Genomic DNA, 15890 nt, shown 5'->3' on the forward strand with positions numbered 1-15890 from the left:
TGTAGCAAACGTAATGGTTCATGTTAAAAGGTAAAGAGTTGGAGAAGAAATTGTAGCCCGTAAAGGCTCTTGAGCCATTATACACGAAAACCGAAAAAACAGCGAGAAAAATGATGAATCGAAGTACAAAACCGAAAAAATAACAGATTACTCTAAAAGGAAATTTTTAAGTTAACAATTACATTGAAGTTAGCTGAGGTGTACGTCAGGTTCTTAATTGCATTACAGCAAATAACTTTATAATGCAGATTGCAAGGACTTTCACTTTCAACTGCAGAAAGTTGCAAAACTAATAATACTTGATTAAAACAACTTCATCTTATAAGGCGCTTCCTCCCCTTCCCCCCAAGGCGCTGTTGGCTTCAATTGTTCTTGAATTTAATTCTAACGAAATCAAAGGAAATTAAACTGATCTATCTAAATCAGTTTTTTCGAACCCCAAGATGTTTGAGAAACCACTCAGTCTAGAAGTGAATTATCAGGTACGTCTTATCACTTGCAACCAGTTGAAGGGAAATTAACTACAACAGTTTTTCAAAAACAGTTATTATCCTCATATACATAATAGCCAATGACCGAGTAACGCTGACGTCACCAACAATGAAACTCGCGACAAGGCATGATAATTTGATAATATTTTTTGGTAATGTTTGACATGCAGGGAATTACTTTATTTTGACAAGGCTGAACTGGATTCGGTATCTTAACTGTTTTACTGGTAAGAATGCCATTTTAATGGAATGAAGAAACGAAAAAGTGGTCAACATCTTAACTTTATCTACTGGAGTTTAAGGTTGATCCACTGGAGTTAGGGTTAAAATTTCACTATCAAAATATCACCAAACAAGCAATTGCTTTGTTCAGATGTAGAAGCAATTTTCACCCGTCATACCATGACGGGCAATTTTCTAGTTCATTGAGAAACTTATAATTAGCAGTACAATTACGTGATCACTGACTGCAGACTGTTTCTGCGACGACCTAGCCATGAAAAAAAATGATCACTTGGCATAATGTTGTTAAATGCTCATTTTCAACGTGAGAAAAAAATTGTTACGATTGTGTTTCTTGTTCATCGAAATCGGGGAACAATATTACTTTATACATAGAGTCACCAAACTCTCCTGCGAACCACCCCCGAGTCTCCCCCGCACCACCTTCGGTCCGCGGACCCCAGGTTGGGAACCACTGATCTAAATGAATATGTTTGAATTTGCTTACCTTCCATTTCCAAAGCTTATCTTCATCGGTGTCTGAGTCATTCCGCACCACGCCAAGCAAAATGGAAGAAAAAGTTTGGCTCACTTGCCGTTTGAGCAACAGCATTTGCAAATCGAGTGCATACTGAACTCTTTGAGGTTCATCGATCTCTGGATTGACAGCTTCCCATCCGTCATTGACAATTAAAAAGTAAATGTTGGAGTCCAATAAATGTTGCTCGTACATCTGTAATAAAAATTACTATCAGTGACTATTTCACGGACTTATATTTACCTCAATGCAAAATAAAGCCACATTTCCGTAATCCATTTATGCAACACAATGGAACCTCGATTTTACGTTTCTCAAGGGACTGGGTTTAAAAAAAACGAAAAATGCGGGAAAACGTAAAATACGGGAAAAATACGGAAAGTGAAAATTAAATAGAGAAAACTAAAGTTAGTGAAGATGACTCTGCATCTATATTTTACGCAAAGAACATTACATATCATTTTAGAACATTTTAACACATTTAGTTGCGTATCCGGGTGTTTAGGTTGAAAATAGTCCGTAATAAAGCACTGTTTATTAATCATTCAGTTCAAAGTAAAGGTTGTATCTTCTAGGATTGAAATTTATTATAAAATATACTGCTTTTTTATAACAATTTTTCCCTTTCCAGGGAAAATTTAAAATGCGCAAAATTCACATTAAGAAACTTACAATCCGGATAAAATCAACGTTAATAGTACACGGAAAAACTGAGACCTGATGAAAAAAAACGTGAAATGAGGGAAAAACGTTTATTTGGGGGACGTAAAATCGGAGTTAACTGTAATTAATAATACCAAATGACACGGAAGACATTTATTGTAAAATTGTCAACTGTACCACCATAGCAGTATTTAATAGCAAACGGGACGAGTTTCGCACACGTAATGAAAGAAAAATATATTGCCTGCATCTTTGTCAGTTCAGGTCAATTAGGAGTAATTATGGCCACAATTCAATTAGGTGGCCACTTCTGATTTCTTTATTTTCAACTTTTGCATGACTCCTTAAAAAATTAATTTATTTTCATGGTTTTGAGAGAGTGATTTCTTGACTCTTTAAAAGAATTGAGTTATTTAAAAGTGGCTATATTTACGCCACCAAAAATCACAAGAAATGAAACTTTGTGGTAGTTCTGACCACGCGTGTTTTATGAACGCTTGTTGTTCTTTTTTTTTTTTTTTTTTTTTTTTTTTTTTTTTTTTTCTTCTGAACGTGTTTTAATGGAGCAATTTTTAATATCACTAAAACTTTGGTAATTTTCCCTTAACCTTTCTTGAAATTGGCTAAAACTTAAGATCCAGACCTAAAGTTTTTCATCTAGTGTCAGATAGTTTCCTGGATCTTTTGATTCCAAAGACGTATGTGGTGTGTCCTACATTTCAGTCTCCCTGGTGTGTGATCAGAAGATGATCATATAGCTAAAGATCGCTTCACTTACCTTTTGATTTCAGGATTCTCTCTTTCTTCTTTTTGTTTCTCTTCATATTTTTTCTTTTTTTTTTCTTCTGTTTCTAGAGTTTTACTTGTCCACCTTTAGGTTTTCTCAATTTGATAAGCTTTATTTCTTGTAGTCTTATTTCTTTTTAAGCTATCGTCTTCTCTTCCTTTTCAATCTTTTCCTCCTTTTTTTTTTTTTTTTTTTGTCGTTAATATTTTCCCATACCTTTCTGAATTTGGAATTGCTTTAAACTCGTTAGTTGGTGTTTGAATATTTTTATTCATTTTCTTTCCAATTTTTTACTATTAAATGGGGTTATAATTACCCTACTCTGGTTTCAAAAAGTGGGGTAATTGTAACCATGTACTTTAAGGTACGGAACTTAAATACAAACAAAATTATTATCAGAAGTAGAAAAATACATCATGGGCTTGGTCATGTGCGAATTTGCGCTTATTACAAAATTTATATTTAGATAGTTTGAACTAACCTGTGTCAAAACTGTGTTTCGATGATTTGTATATTCTTTTAGAAACGTTTCAACATTCGATTCCATACTTATGAATCAACACAAAGTTAGGCTCAAAAATCAAAGCAAAAAGAGAAGAAACTGAATTGTGTTGTTTACATATATCGTCACGAAACATAAACTTACACGCGAATTTTCAGGTTTTCATTCGTCAAAAACGGTAAATTACTGATTTTTTAGTATATGTCTAACAGACATTGTGAGCTTAGTGAAAACTCAACGAAAAAACAGAATTACCTTGTCTAAAAGAAGTTTCAGTTCCGAATAATCTGCAAGGGCGATGACAGTTAACGCATCTTGTCCACGCCTAACCATGTCCATTCGACGGCTTATTTTCCATACGTTTCGTTCAAAAAGCAGGTATGAATAACGAATTCTTCTTCTGGTTAATTCTGAAAGCAATGATTTGACTGTTGCATGGTTTTCTGAAAAAGGATTTCAATTCATAATAAGTCAGATAGTAATGAAAATTGTATTTAAAAATACGTAAACTGCTTGTTACTTTTTTGAAGTTAACAGTATTTTCAAACACAGTAAATTTGATGGCTGATAGCGATAGCTTCTTCGTTTCCCGGCGTTGCATGTTCTACCTCGAAAATAAAAGTTGTGATAAAAGTGACACGTGTTCAACAATCAGGCTTTAAAAAAAAAATCTGTTAAAATTTCCCTTCCACGTGTAGAAAAAAGCACTTTTATGGCTCAAAATGTAATTTAGACTCTTCTTTGATTTTATTATTGTTTTTTTTTTAATTTAAAAATTTAATCATTGTTGTTAATAGGCGTGTGCATTCCGTTTCATAGCTTTTTTTGGCGAAAATCTTTCATGGCAGTCGCAGTCCATAAGGGGAGAGCGAAAATACCCCTATGTGAATTCCTGAGCATCAAAGGACCTCAGTGTCAAATCTGACAAACTTCAACGTAACCTGGATTCGTATAAGACCCCCCGTTTCCCTTCCCCCTCCCCCCCCCGTGTTAATTCTTGAACGACATAGGACCTCTGATCCAGATCCAACGTAAACTGTGGATTTGTACAAGGAACACACACACACACATACAGCCGTTTAAGCCAGCATTAAAATTTCAGAAGTTTGAACTTACCAAACTCGAAGGAAAGCACATTTTAGAAACATGAATTCAAGTACGTTTTGTGAAAAGGATTTGTTTGGATAATTTTAAGTGCAGAATCTTATAAAAAGTTTATTAAATTTAAGGTGAACTGTGTTAACTATAAAAAAATATACTATTGTGTCTGGATTCCTCCATAGTTGAAGAAAAACGACTAAACGTACAAGAACCAAACACCTGTCACTTAAAAGAAGTAACACACACAAAAAAAAAAGTTAAATAACCTGTTTGAAATATTACGTAAAAAATAATTATACAAAATTTAACATATTTTGAATAAGTGAAATATTTTAAATATTTTTATTCGTTTAATATGTAGGGGAATTTGGGGCAAAGTGAAATGGTTAATGTGACTGAATTTTTTCAAAATAAACAAATCGAAAATTTGTTTTGAAAACTACAGTACATAGAGAAAGAACACTGTATTTTGTAATAAAACTTGTGTTGAAACAGTATTTTTTATTTTTGGCAGTAAATTTGAGTCTCCAAAAGAAAGTAGAAATTTTTCACTTTTTTTATGGTGAGTGAAAAATAAAAGTGAAAAACAAAATATTTTTCTCATGAAATATTTTTTATTCGATTATAAAACATATTTTTGACAAAAACAATCAGTAAATAAAATGTTGAACGAATAAATGAAAAGATAATGAAGCAATAACCGAATAATTAAATGAATAAATCCATTAATATTGAAGAAAAATAAATGAGCGAGTAAAAGAATGGACGAATGAGAAAATAAGTGAATGAATGAATATATTATATATATATATATATATATATATATATATATATATATATATATATATATATATATATATATATATATATATATAAGTGAATTATATATACTAAATGAAGGAATGCAAATGATTGAATTAATAAATGAAAACGTAAGTAATTTATATTAAATGATTGAGTGAGTAAATGAAATGAAACACACACACACTATTTCACTTTGCCCCCTACACCCTTGATTAATTGTATAATTTTTTTAAATACAAATAAGCTCAATATTGACTAATTTTTATTGCATTGAATATTAGAAGGTTTTAATTAATATTTAAAATGTTAACAACAAGAACTTTATCATTTTATAGCAACAAAAATAATTTTTGACTTACAACAAAATATTACAATATGAGTATCAATTTTTAAAAAATGCCTGTATTAGCAAATGCTTTAATCTTCGGCGGTATTTCTTTCTTGACTGGAACAAACTACACTTGGTACTATATAGTTAAAGTAATACCAGATAGGTTGAGCTAAAATCAGAGTAAATATTTCACCTTTTCACTTTGCCCCGCTATTTCACTTTGCCCCATGTTCCCCTACTTTGAAAAGTTATGCATCAAAAAACCCTATTCTTTTGATAAAACAATTTGAAAGAAATAGCAGAAAAGTTAATGATCATATAGAAAAGCTTTGGAATATTGAGATTATATTTCTCAATGTGATCAATACTCTGTAAATGAGTTTTCTCCTTTACGACTCTAGAATGGCAGAGATGCGATTTTTCAGTCATAGTTCAAATTCCGAATACAAGTTCATATTTAGGGGAAAAGAGATAACTGCGCATGTTTACATTTTGATAAGCAGTGTCACCATTTTTGCAGACTATGCGCAGGCAAAGATGCGATTGGCAGAGATGCGATTTTTCACTCGTAGTTCAAATTCCGAATACAAGTTCATATTTAGGGGAAAAGAGATAACTGCGCATGTTTACATTTTGATAAGCAGTGTCACCATTTTTGCAGACTATTATTAATAATAATTGCTTAAATATAATTAATCCAGGATTGGAAAAGTAAAAACATTTTTTAAAAATTTTCCGAACAGGCACATAGCTGTATATTAAAAATCTTTGACACATTGTTAAAGCTTTTTTTTATTCGAATAAATACTAAAAATAGAACTAACTTGGATCATATTTAATTCCCTTAAATCCAAAATCATCTCATGATTAGATTAATTAAACAAATCTAAGAACATAAAAAAGGTGGTGCAAAGTTCATAAGTGTTGGAGCTTTTGGTTAATTTTGAGGAGTTCAATCTAACAATATTGTAAGAAACTAATGATGGCGTAGCAACAATCAATGAAATTATTGAAACATCATGACGTAGAGGAGTCGGGCTGAATTTCATAATCGAAGCTTAAAATTTCAAACTAAAACTGAAATAGATCAGTGCTTTAGTTTCCAGTAGATTAAAATATTACTGGAGTAGCATTGTTATTGTTAAACAAATTTATTGAATATTATTGCATTTATGCAAGAAAAATCATTGAAAAGTTAAAGCCCAACGGTTGGGAATATTTTGGTACTTGAGATTTTGTTACTGTTGAGATTATGTAAGAAATTATATGCTCCACGCGGTTACATTGCGTAACACTTGACAGGGATCCCACGATTAATAACTGGGATCTCCATAATTGTGTAATGGGGCTTTCCGCGATTGCCTACTGCGCAGCTACATGAGAGCGCCTGAGTTCATATGGCTATAGACAGTCATGTTTTGCAGTCATGAAGGCATGACTGCAAAAAAAACTCCTGACCGAATAGCGGGACAACTTTATGGCATATCTTTTGACCGCTATTCGGGAAAAAGGGCAACTTGGCTGCCTATCATGTATATTGTGAGTAGAAAAATAAATTAGTTTGTGTGTGTTGTGAACATTTTCTCTTCAATTCTCTCCCTCTCCAAAATTTGATTTATGGAAAATGTGACAAAGAAGAAGGGGCGAAAATCCTCTTCTATAGATTATACTTTATTATCGCTGCCTCCGAAATTACTTCGTGACTTAGGTTTATATCAAGATAACCGCTATGATCTCGCTAACCTAGTGAAACCCAAATATGGAAAATGGGGTTGTTTCCTTCAGTCAAAAGTACTACTTTTAGTCACTGAAGTTGATAGAATGAGCTAAAAAAATAACATGGACCCAGAAAATACTTTCGTTTTTCCCAACAGTTGTTTTTTAATTAATTTTTTAAAATGTCCGATTTTGCAAGCAAGGAGTGGTCTTTATGACGTCACAAATGATGCACTTTGGCGCATTCCCCTGGCGCGCTGAATGTTTACGCTTGCTGTCTACCGCATTTCCAGGTAATGATAATTTAGAAGCGAATTAAATATTGCGCTCTACGCTTGCTATCAACCATATCGTTGCCACTACATATGAGTAAGGAAGCGAATTAAATATTGAGCTCTGCGCTAATGGCAACAGTGAATGGCAGTTCATCATTCGTGATATCATGCGCAGAAGCGTTAAAAATAAAATTGAGTCTGCACACCGATTAAAATACTTTTTAAAAATAGTAAACTTTGTCAAATTATTTTAAAAATGGTCAAAACCTATGTTTTTAAGCGTGCTCTTTCAGAAAAAAATACCTTTAAAATTTCGAAAACGGCCGCGTTAAATATTATACTAAAAATATACATGTATACATGTGTCAAAATGATAGTCACATGTATTCGAAGGATCAGATTTCACCAGGACCTAGGCGACACATTTCGGTTGTTTGGAGGTTTGATTTTAGGGGCCACTACAATACCGGAAGCCCAAATAAACTCACTGACTCTCAAACGATACAGAATTAAGGTAGCGTAGGCGTACTGGGTTTTCAAAAATCTTAGAGCCTTCAAACTTTATTTCAAAGTTTCATTAAAATGCAAAATTTCCGCCAAATAAATAAATAATGCCCCAAAAAGCACTAAATGTTACATTAAAATGCAAAAGGGCCATTTTACGAAAAACTCAACCCTTTGTTGCGTGGAATGGCTAAAAATAATCTTCCGAAATTCCATTTCTTTATCACGAAACGACCACGTTACCTTAACCCCGCTTCAAATGATATTTTCTCATGCTGTAATAGATAAGGAGTCCTCCACAAATAATGTCACGGTTTAAGCGAGGAGGGGGGGGAATCATGAAATTGTGAATTGTTTTCGAAAAGGGGGAGGAATAGGGTAACAAGAGGTGGATATCAGATATTTTTTAAAAAACAATTTGTTTAGTGTAATATAAAGTGCCATGTGACAAGCAGAAGGAGTACGATGAAGTGTAATACTTTGTGACAGATGAGTTAAGTCAGGTATCGCACACCTAGTACAACACTACCACATCTGCAAAAACTCCTTTTCGAGAAAAATCAATTTAAATGTAATGTGCCTTAGCTTAAATTCTCATAGTAACACACTGACGTATCTCAAAAATAAGGTTAAAAACATTTTTCGTTTGTGGCTGTCTTGCATTTTAATGGAACTAATAAAATGCACCAGGACATGTATACAGGGTGTCCGTTTTAACCTGCAAGAACTTTATTTTCGCAACCGTTAGTCCTAGATGCAATTGCAAAATTCCAATTGCAAAGTGTTCAAAATCAGATGCAGAGCTAAGATATTGAAAGTTTGAAGTGAAAATAAAAATAAGTCAAAAATACAAAATTTAACTTTTTATACGGGCCCCAGGTCCCCTAACGAATAATTAGGGAGATAATCTCCATTGAAAAATAATTCCAACACAAAATATTCGAAATTAGTATGACCAATATTCACCGAGATATGAAACGCAGCGTTTTGTAACTTACTCCACTTCTCACTCGCTGTCACTAACACCTTTTGGGGGGAAATATAGCAGTTAACAAGTGTTTAAAAGTATATGTGTTCATAGAGTGTGGATTTTCAAACTATTCGAGGTTTTGTAGTGTGCTTTTGCGTATCACGGCATAACATTTGCATTTATTTTGAATAGCAATGAAAAATATAAAATACCTTGTTTTTCTTACTTTGACAACCTGTCATTCTTCTGAAAATGCGATAAGATCCAATCTCATCTTCTGTATGGTCCCTTAAAACTTTGAACTGGAATATCTCCTTGCGTTTTGGTCTCAAAAATGTCAAGTTTTTTGTGTCAGTAATAGTTTTCAATGGAGATTATTTCCCTACATATAAGTTAGGGGACCTAGAGTCCGTGTAAAAAGCTAAATTTTGTATTTTTTGACTCATTTTTATTTTCGCTTCAAACTTTCAATAACTTAACTCTGCATCTGATTTTGAACAATTTTGCACTTGGAAGTATACATCTAGTACTAACGGTTGCAAAAATAGAAGTCTTGCAGGTTGAAACGGAACACCCTGTATATGAATGCATTGAAAATTTTAATCCAACTGCCCCATACGAAGAAGTGAAATGAATCGTTATGTTTTTAAAGAACATTAGCTGTATAGAAAGAAATATTGTTATAAAACCAATATTTCCGAATTTGCGGACATCCTGTATAACTCAAAATAGACAATTTTTGACTTGTGGCGGTGTTGTATTTATTAGCTGTGCGATATGTTGAAAAATGTGTGCCATCATGTGTGACAGCCTCTAGTAGCTGTGAACATGTTTTTCTTCACTCTATTCTTTGCACTTACCGTAATTGACGTCATGTAGGACCACTATATCTGCATTCCTTTGACGTTCCTGCACTACATCTGCAATGGCTTGAGTAACGTCTGATCGCGGGACTCTGTCCAGCCGGATGGGGAGCTTGCTGACGCGGCAGCGGTCAATATTCACTGCAAAGTGCAGGATTCCATTGGAAGAGCTTTGGAGGGCCAGCTTTTTCATCAAGTCACAAGAGGTAGCGGAAAAAAGTACCTCGAAATCCTCATCCGAATGGCATACGCCTTCCAAAAACAATTACAATAAATGTGAAACACAATCTAACTATCACACTACCTTTTTAAGCAAAATGAGCGTACCTCTTTATATATATGTGAATACATATAAATACTCCACTGTGAATACATATAAATGGCGTTCCAAGCATTTTACATTATGATATAAATTTTTCCGTTTTCATAACATTTTTTACTGCTGCTCCACTCCTATTAGCCATAGCGTGATGTTATATAACCTATAGCCTTCCTCAATAAATGGACTATTCAACACAAAAAGAATTTTTCAATTCGAGCCAGTAGTTCCTGAGATTAGCGTGTTGAAACAAACAAACTCTTCAGCTTTATACTATTAGTATAGATTTAAAGGTAATTTTACTTGACTTAAAATGTAATTCTGAACATATTGTACTTAGTAAAATAAGATTCAAAATCTCACTTGCCAGGCACGAAAAAGGGCAAATATTATCATTATTATTAAAAGGGTGCGAACACGAACATTTATGGTGGCATTTACTAGCCCAGTGATTCTCAACCTGTGGTCCGCGAGCAACTTTCATGTGGTCCACGAACAGCTATAGAAAATCAATCTACATCACTTTCATTGTTGTAATTAAATTTATTTATTTATTTATTTGTACAGAAACTAATGCTTCACAAACATCGAAGACTGCGCACAGTGCGTCTTGCCTCCGGACATACACAAGAAAGATTTACATCACAAGTGAAGGAAATAACACCCAAGGCACCGGCGGGAATTGAACCCGCAACCTCCGTCTTAGAAGACGAAGCTTCTACCACAGAATTAAATTTATCAAAGATAGTTTTTGGATTCCTCCCATTCCATCTGATGTAATTGAAGTGAAAATAGTTTTTCAATGTTATGTGATCCACTTAGGATTCGGAAATTTACGAAGTGGTTCACAGCAGTGAAAAGAGTTGAGTGCCATTGCCCTAGCGGAACCAAACATCTGTCTAGCTCCCGAATCGCAGATCAAAACCTTCTTGGGTAAGAAAGAGCAATTTCACAGGGCCGTAACTTTTTGAATCTAAGAACCACCAAAGTTTCACATTGTCGAATACTGAACGAATTAGATCTTAATTATCATGTAGCAACAAAGCCTTCTTGAATAAGAAAGAAAGCTTCAATTCTTTTCTTTAAACATATTTATCGTTACATGAAATACACCACCAGTTCAGTCATTCCATCCGAGGACTGCAGTTTCGTGCTTATTTGCACTCATCAACCCGGAATAGGAAGTGACTGAGCTAGAGGTAGAAAAAATATTAAGGAAGGCAAGATATCTAAACAAACTGGTAGCTAATATGGAATTAGCACTAACCAGACGAGTGATCGGAGCAATGGTTCGGTTCAACTCGAAGAATGAAGGCGAGGCATGATATTTTCAGCAAGTTATTCTGCGCTGATGAGTGCTAATAAGCACGAAACTGCAGTCCTCGGATGGAATGACTGAGGTGTATTTTATGATGGTGTATTTTATGTATTTCTGCCTTAGCCCTGGCTATAGGGCGGTAACTTTCTGAAAATATTTATCGTTAATCGCTTTTTTCCAGCAAAGCTTAATTGTAGCAAATACGCATTTTCTTTCGGGCTTTATGTTTGTCTTAAATTACTCAGCAGGCGCTGAGGTTACATTTTTTGAACTGTTAAACTGAAAAAATAATTGTTAAAATCAAAATATGAATTATGGGAATAAGTAAAATAAGAAAAAGTTTAATTGCACAAAATTGCAGATTATTGAATACATGTGTTTCGGTTTTGTCCGATGTCATTTCATCCATAAGTTCATTTATTTTCATTGAAAAGGGGATTTCTTGTAGCCCCAAAACACATTTGTGCAGTAATTTTCAATTTTGTGCTATTAAACGTTGCTAATTCTTATTTTACTTTTGAAGCACAAAGGTAGCTATTCAACTTTAAAAGATAACATATTTTGAATAAGTGAAATATTTTAATTCCTTTTACATACATATATATTTAATAATATACTTTGAAAAGGTTATGAACCAACAAACGAAATTCTTTTTATAAAATAATTTGAAAGAAATAGCGGAAAAGTTATTGATCATACAGAAAAAGCTTTGGAATATGGAGATTTTATTCCTCGACCTAATCAATACTCTGTAAATGTGCTTTCTCCTTTATGCCTCTAGAATAGCAGAGATGCGGGTTTTCCGTCACAAAGGTATTTTTGCAACTTGATGGGAATGAGGTTTGGTGGCGAGAGAAAAGGGGGAAAAAAAGTTCGTTCAGGTCCTAAAACTCATTGAAAAGTTATTAGGGGGGGGGGGCAGAGATCGAGTCCACAGACTAACAAGCACGTTTCCTCATTTCAATGCGGTACTTTTCATTTTTTATTTCCAAAACTTAATTTATTGTATGTTTTTTTAGAGATATTTTAACAATACAAGCGGTTTTTCATGCATTTTTTTTTTTTTTTTTGACTTTTATGGTTTTGTTTTTGGTTGTGAAAAATATTGTAATAACTTTTTTTTAAATTATTTATTTATTTATTTATTTATTTGGAATTGAAATGCGTAGATAAAAATATTTTCCACTTTGTTTTATCTGATCGTAAAAATATTGAAATTAAATCATCTTACCTCCAATTTGGTCTGTCAAAGGTTTTGATGGATCAATATGCTTTATAGAGAATGGTACGTCACTGCCTTTCTTTCGAAAATAACTAGTCATTGAATTTATTGCTTGCTGAAATACACTTTCATAGTTACTGTCGTCTTGTACTATTCCTAAAAAAACGTGAATAAAATTATGTTACATGATAAAGATCACAGTAGAACCTTGCTTATCCGACCCCCGTACATCCGAATCTCCGGTTAATTAAACTTGGTCGAGTTTGTTTCAATTAAGTATTTTTAAAATAATAATTTCAACATATATTATAATAATAATCGAAGTATAAGTACACCAAACATTCCCTTTCTGATTTGATTTCTGATTTGATTAAACTCAAAACTCGTGCAATAAATTACAATAATTTAACAAACATCATGGCGTCAGTCTGAAATACAGCAGCTGAGCTGTAAATGATAAAGTGTTTGCGCGAAACGATCCTATGTTATTTTGTTAAAGTTTTTTTTTTTTTTTTTGCTGTGATAAAATATAAGACTGTTTATTTAAGAACTTGTTTTGCTTATGACCCACCCCTATTATCCAGATTATTTTTTTTTTTTGCTTATTACCCACCCTTTAATAGGGGTCCGGATTATCAAAATTTCCGTTTAACCGGATTGCCTTGGGTCCCAGTTAATCAGGATAAACGAGGTTGAACGAAAATGTTTTTAATAAGCAAGATATAGCTATGGGGGACGGAGGAGGCGGTCTTCCCAGGGTGTCACCCGGCTGGTGACACCCAAAGTGGAATTGTAAATTTTTGAAAAATATAAATACTTGAATTCAGAACATTTCCCCCAATATTTTAAATAACACCGAACCTCTTCAATCCCTAACATTCTCAAGACCAAAGATAGTCTAGAATGCCTTTCAAGATTATCCTTTCAAGATTATGAATTTAAAAAAAAATTCGGGGTAGGTCCTCAAATTTCTCCTCCACGCAACATCATCTAAGTTGGTCTAAAACTGCGTTTTAAAATCTACAATTTCGAAACATTTCCGGGGGGACTTCCTGCGAACCTCCCCTTTCCTAATATACTTGAAGATTGTATGAATTTCGTGTTTTCTATAAAACACTAAAAAAAAACAAGATAGTCTAGAATGCCTTTCAAGATTATGAATTAGAAAAAAAAATTTCGGGGCAGGCCCTCAAATTTCTCCACAACGCAACATCATCTAAGTTAGTCTAAAACTGCGTTTTAAAATCTACAATTTCGAAAAATTTCCGGGGGACTTCCTCCGAACTTCCCCTTTCCTAATATACTTGAAGATTGTATAAATTTCGTGTTTTCTATAAAACACTAAAAAAAAGATAGTCTAGAATGCCTTTCAAGATTATGAATTAGAAAAAAATTTCGAGGCTGGCCCTGAAATTTCTCCTCCACTCAACATCATCTAAGTTAGTCTAAAACTGTGTTTTAAAAGCTACAATTTCGAAAAATTTCCGGGGGACTTCCTCCGAACCTCCCCTTTCATAATATACTTGGAGATTGTATTAATTTCGTGTTTTCTATAAAATACTAAAAAAGAATTTTTTTTTGGTTTAAAAGGAGCAGGTGGGGGGAGGGGGTAGGGGTGACATCGCAAATTACTTCCCCGGGTGTCCCCCCCATGCTAGGTACACCACTGCCAAAAGAATATTTTAAGTTATGTACATTATCTCTGAAAATTAAAAATATTATCTCATCCTAGAATCTAAAGTATCAATGAATGAATACAAGAAAAAAAAAAGTATACTCACCGAAAACAATACTTCCACAAACTACACTGTTTACTTGAATGTAAAATAATATTAGGAACAATAATTTATTTTCAGTTCTGTTCAATGTTTTGAACATATCTACTTCTCCTAATTATTAAAATGTCGAATTCCATCCGATACGAAATTTCAATGAAGAAACTGAAAAAAAAAAAAGAAGAAAAAACGTCATTACGTATTAAAACAACCTTATTATTTGTTACAAAGCCTTCCTCATTTACTCCCCATTTCACGAAGATTTTTGAAAAAAGTGTAAGGTACTAAATTTGAAACAATTTATTTCTATTTTAATATAATATAGGATAAGGTTATCAGTAACAAACAAGGGATCAGTAACAGACAATCATAAGTTTGGATTTAAATAATAAGCCTTTTCGGCGAATAACAGTGATGTTGCTGTGGCCCATGAATACGGTGCAACCATCTAGTGCTATCAGAGGGAATTTTATTAGCCAGTTGATATTTACAAGGTGTGGAATATTATAAACAGCCACCACGAGGTCAGCTGGTGTTTCATGTTCATTTGAATATATTGAGGCTCAAGTTCTTAAAAACAAAGAACTTTTGCATATTTTGAAGAGAAAAAGGGAATTTTGTATATTACTCATCCTTTCCTCATCCTACCTGTTACAGTATATCATCAAATCGGTGCCTGATCCTCATCATGTCTGTTACTGTGTGACATCAAATCGGTGCCTGATGCTCAACCTGTCTGTTACTGTGTATCATCAGATCGGTGCCTGATCCTCATCCTGTCTGTTACTGTTGTGTATCATCAGATCGGTGCCTGATCCTCATCCTGTCTGTTACTGTGTGTCATCAGATCGGTGCCTGATCCTCATCCTGTCTGTTACTGTGTATCATAAGATCAGTGGTCGGAAGTAGCGCGCTACAAGTAGCGACGCTACTGTAGTAGCTACATTTTTTAGTAGTTTGTAGTGAAGCGCACTATTTTTAGAAAAAAGTAGAGTAGCGAGTGGTTCGATACAAAAAAAATAGTAGTTAGTTAGCGATTTCTGTAAACTACTTTTAAATTAAGTTAAAAAAAAAATACACCTTATCAGTACTGTATGAAAGGGGATGGTGTTCAAATCCAGACCCCTAGCTTGAAGTTCAAATTTAATTAATTAAATCCTACAAAATATAAGTTCCTGTAAAATTAATTTCCAAAATAGAGCATTAAAGTTTTTCTCCTCTATTTAAAAGATGTTTTTCTCATCTAATCAATTTTATATATATATTATGCAGATGCAAAATGTAAATCATATTAAGACTGCTTCTATTTACATTTTTCAAACGGCCAAATTGTAAAAATGTGAATCTTTCAACTTTTTGATCCTTTCTTTCAGCGAATTTTTGTAAAAATGGTTTCAAAATGGAAATAAAGAAAAAAAATTATAATTCTAAGTAATATTCCATGTTTCAAATGAGATTAATCTGAATTAATTAATTTATTAATCTGAGC

General features: G+C 33.3%; 1 protein-coding gene across 1 annotated transcript in view; it reads right to left on the minus strand.

The window, feature by feature from the left end:
- The window catches only part of LOC129223197 (uncharacterized), a 55871-nt gene that overhangs the window by 14547 nt on the left and 25434 nt on the right, over window positions 1-15890 (minus strand). Inside the window, exons 11-13 of the mRNA XM_054857764.1 lie at window positions 9765-10019; window positions 3459-3646; window positions 1222-1446 (exon numbers count right to left, since the gene is read on the minus strand). Of these exons, the coding sequence (XP_054713739.1) occupies window positions 1222-1446; window positions 3459-3646; window positions 9765-10019 (668 nt within the window). The remainder of the gene's footprint in view (window positions 1-1221; window positions 1447-3458; window positions 3647-9764; window positions 10020-15890) is intronic.

The sequence above is a fragment of the Uloborus diversus genome, chromosome 5 (assembly GCF_026930045.1).
Source record: "Uloborus diversus isolate 005 chromosome 5, Udiv.v.3.1, whole genome shotgun sequence".
Classification (NCBI taxonomy): domain Eukaryota; kingdom Metazoa; phylum Arthropoda; class Arachnida; order Araneae; family Uloboridae; genus Uloborus; species Uloborus diversus.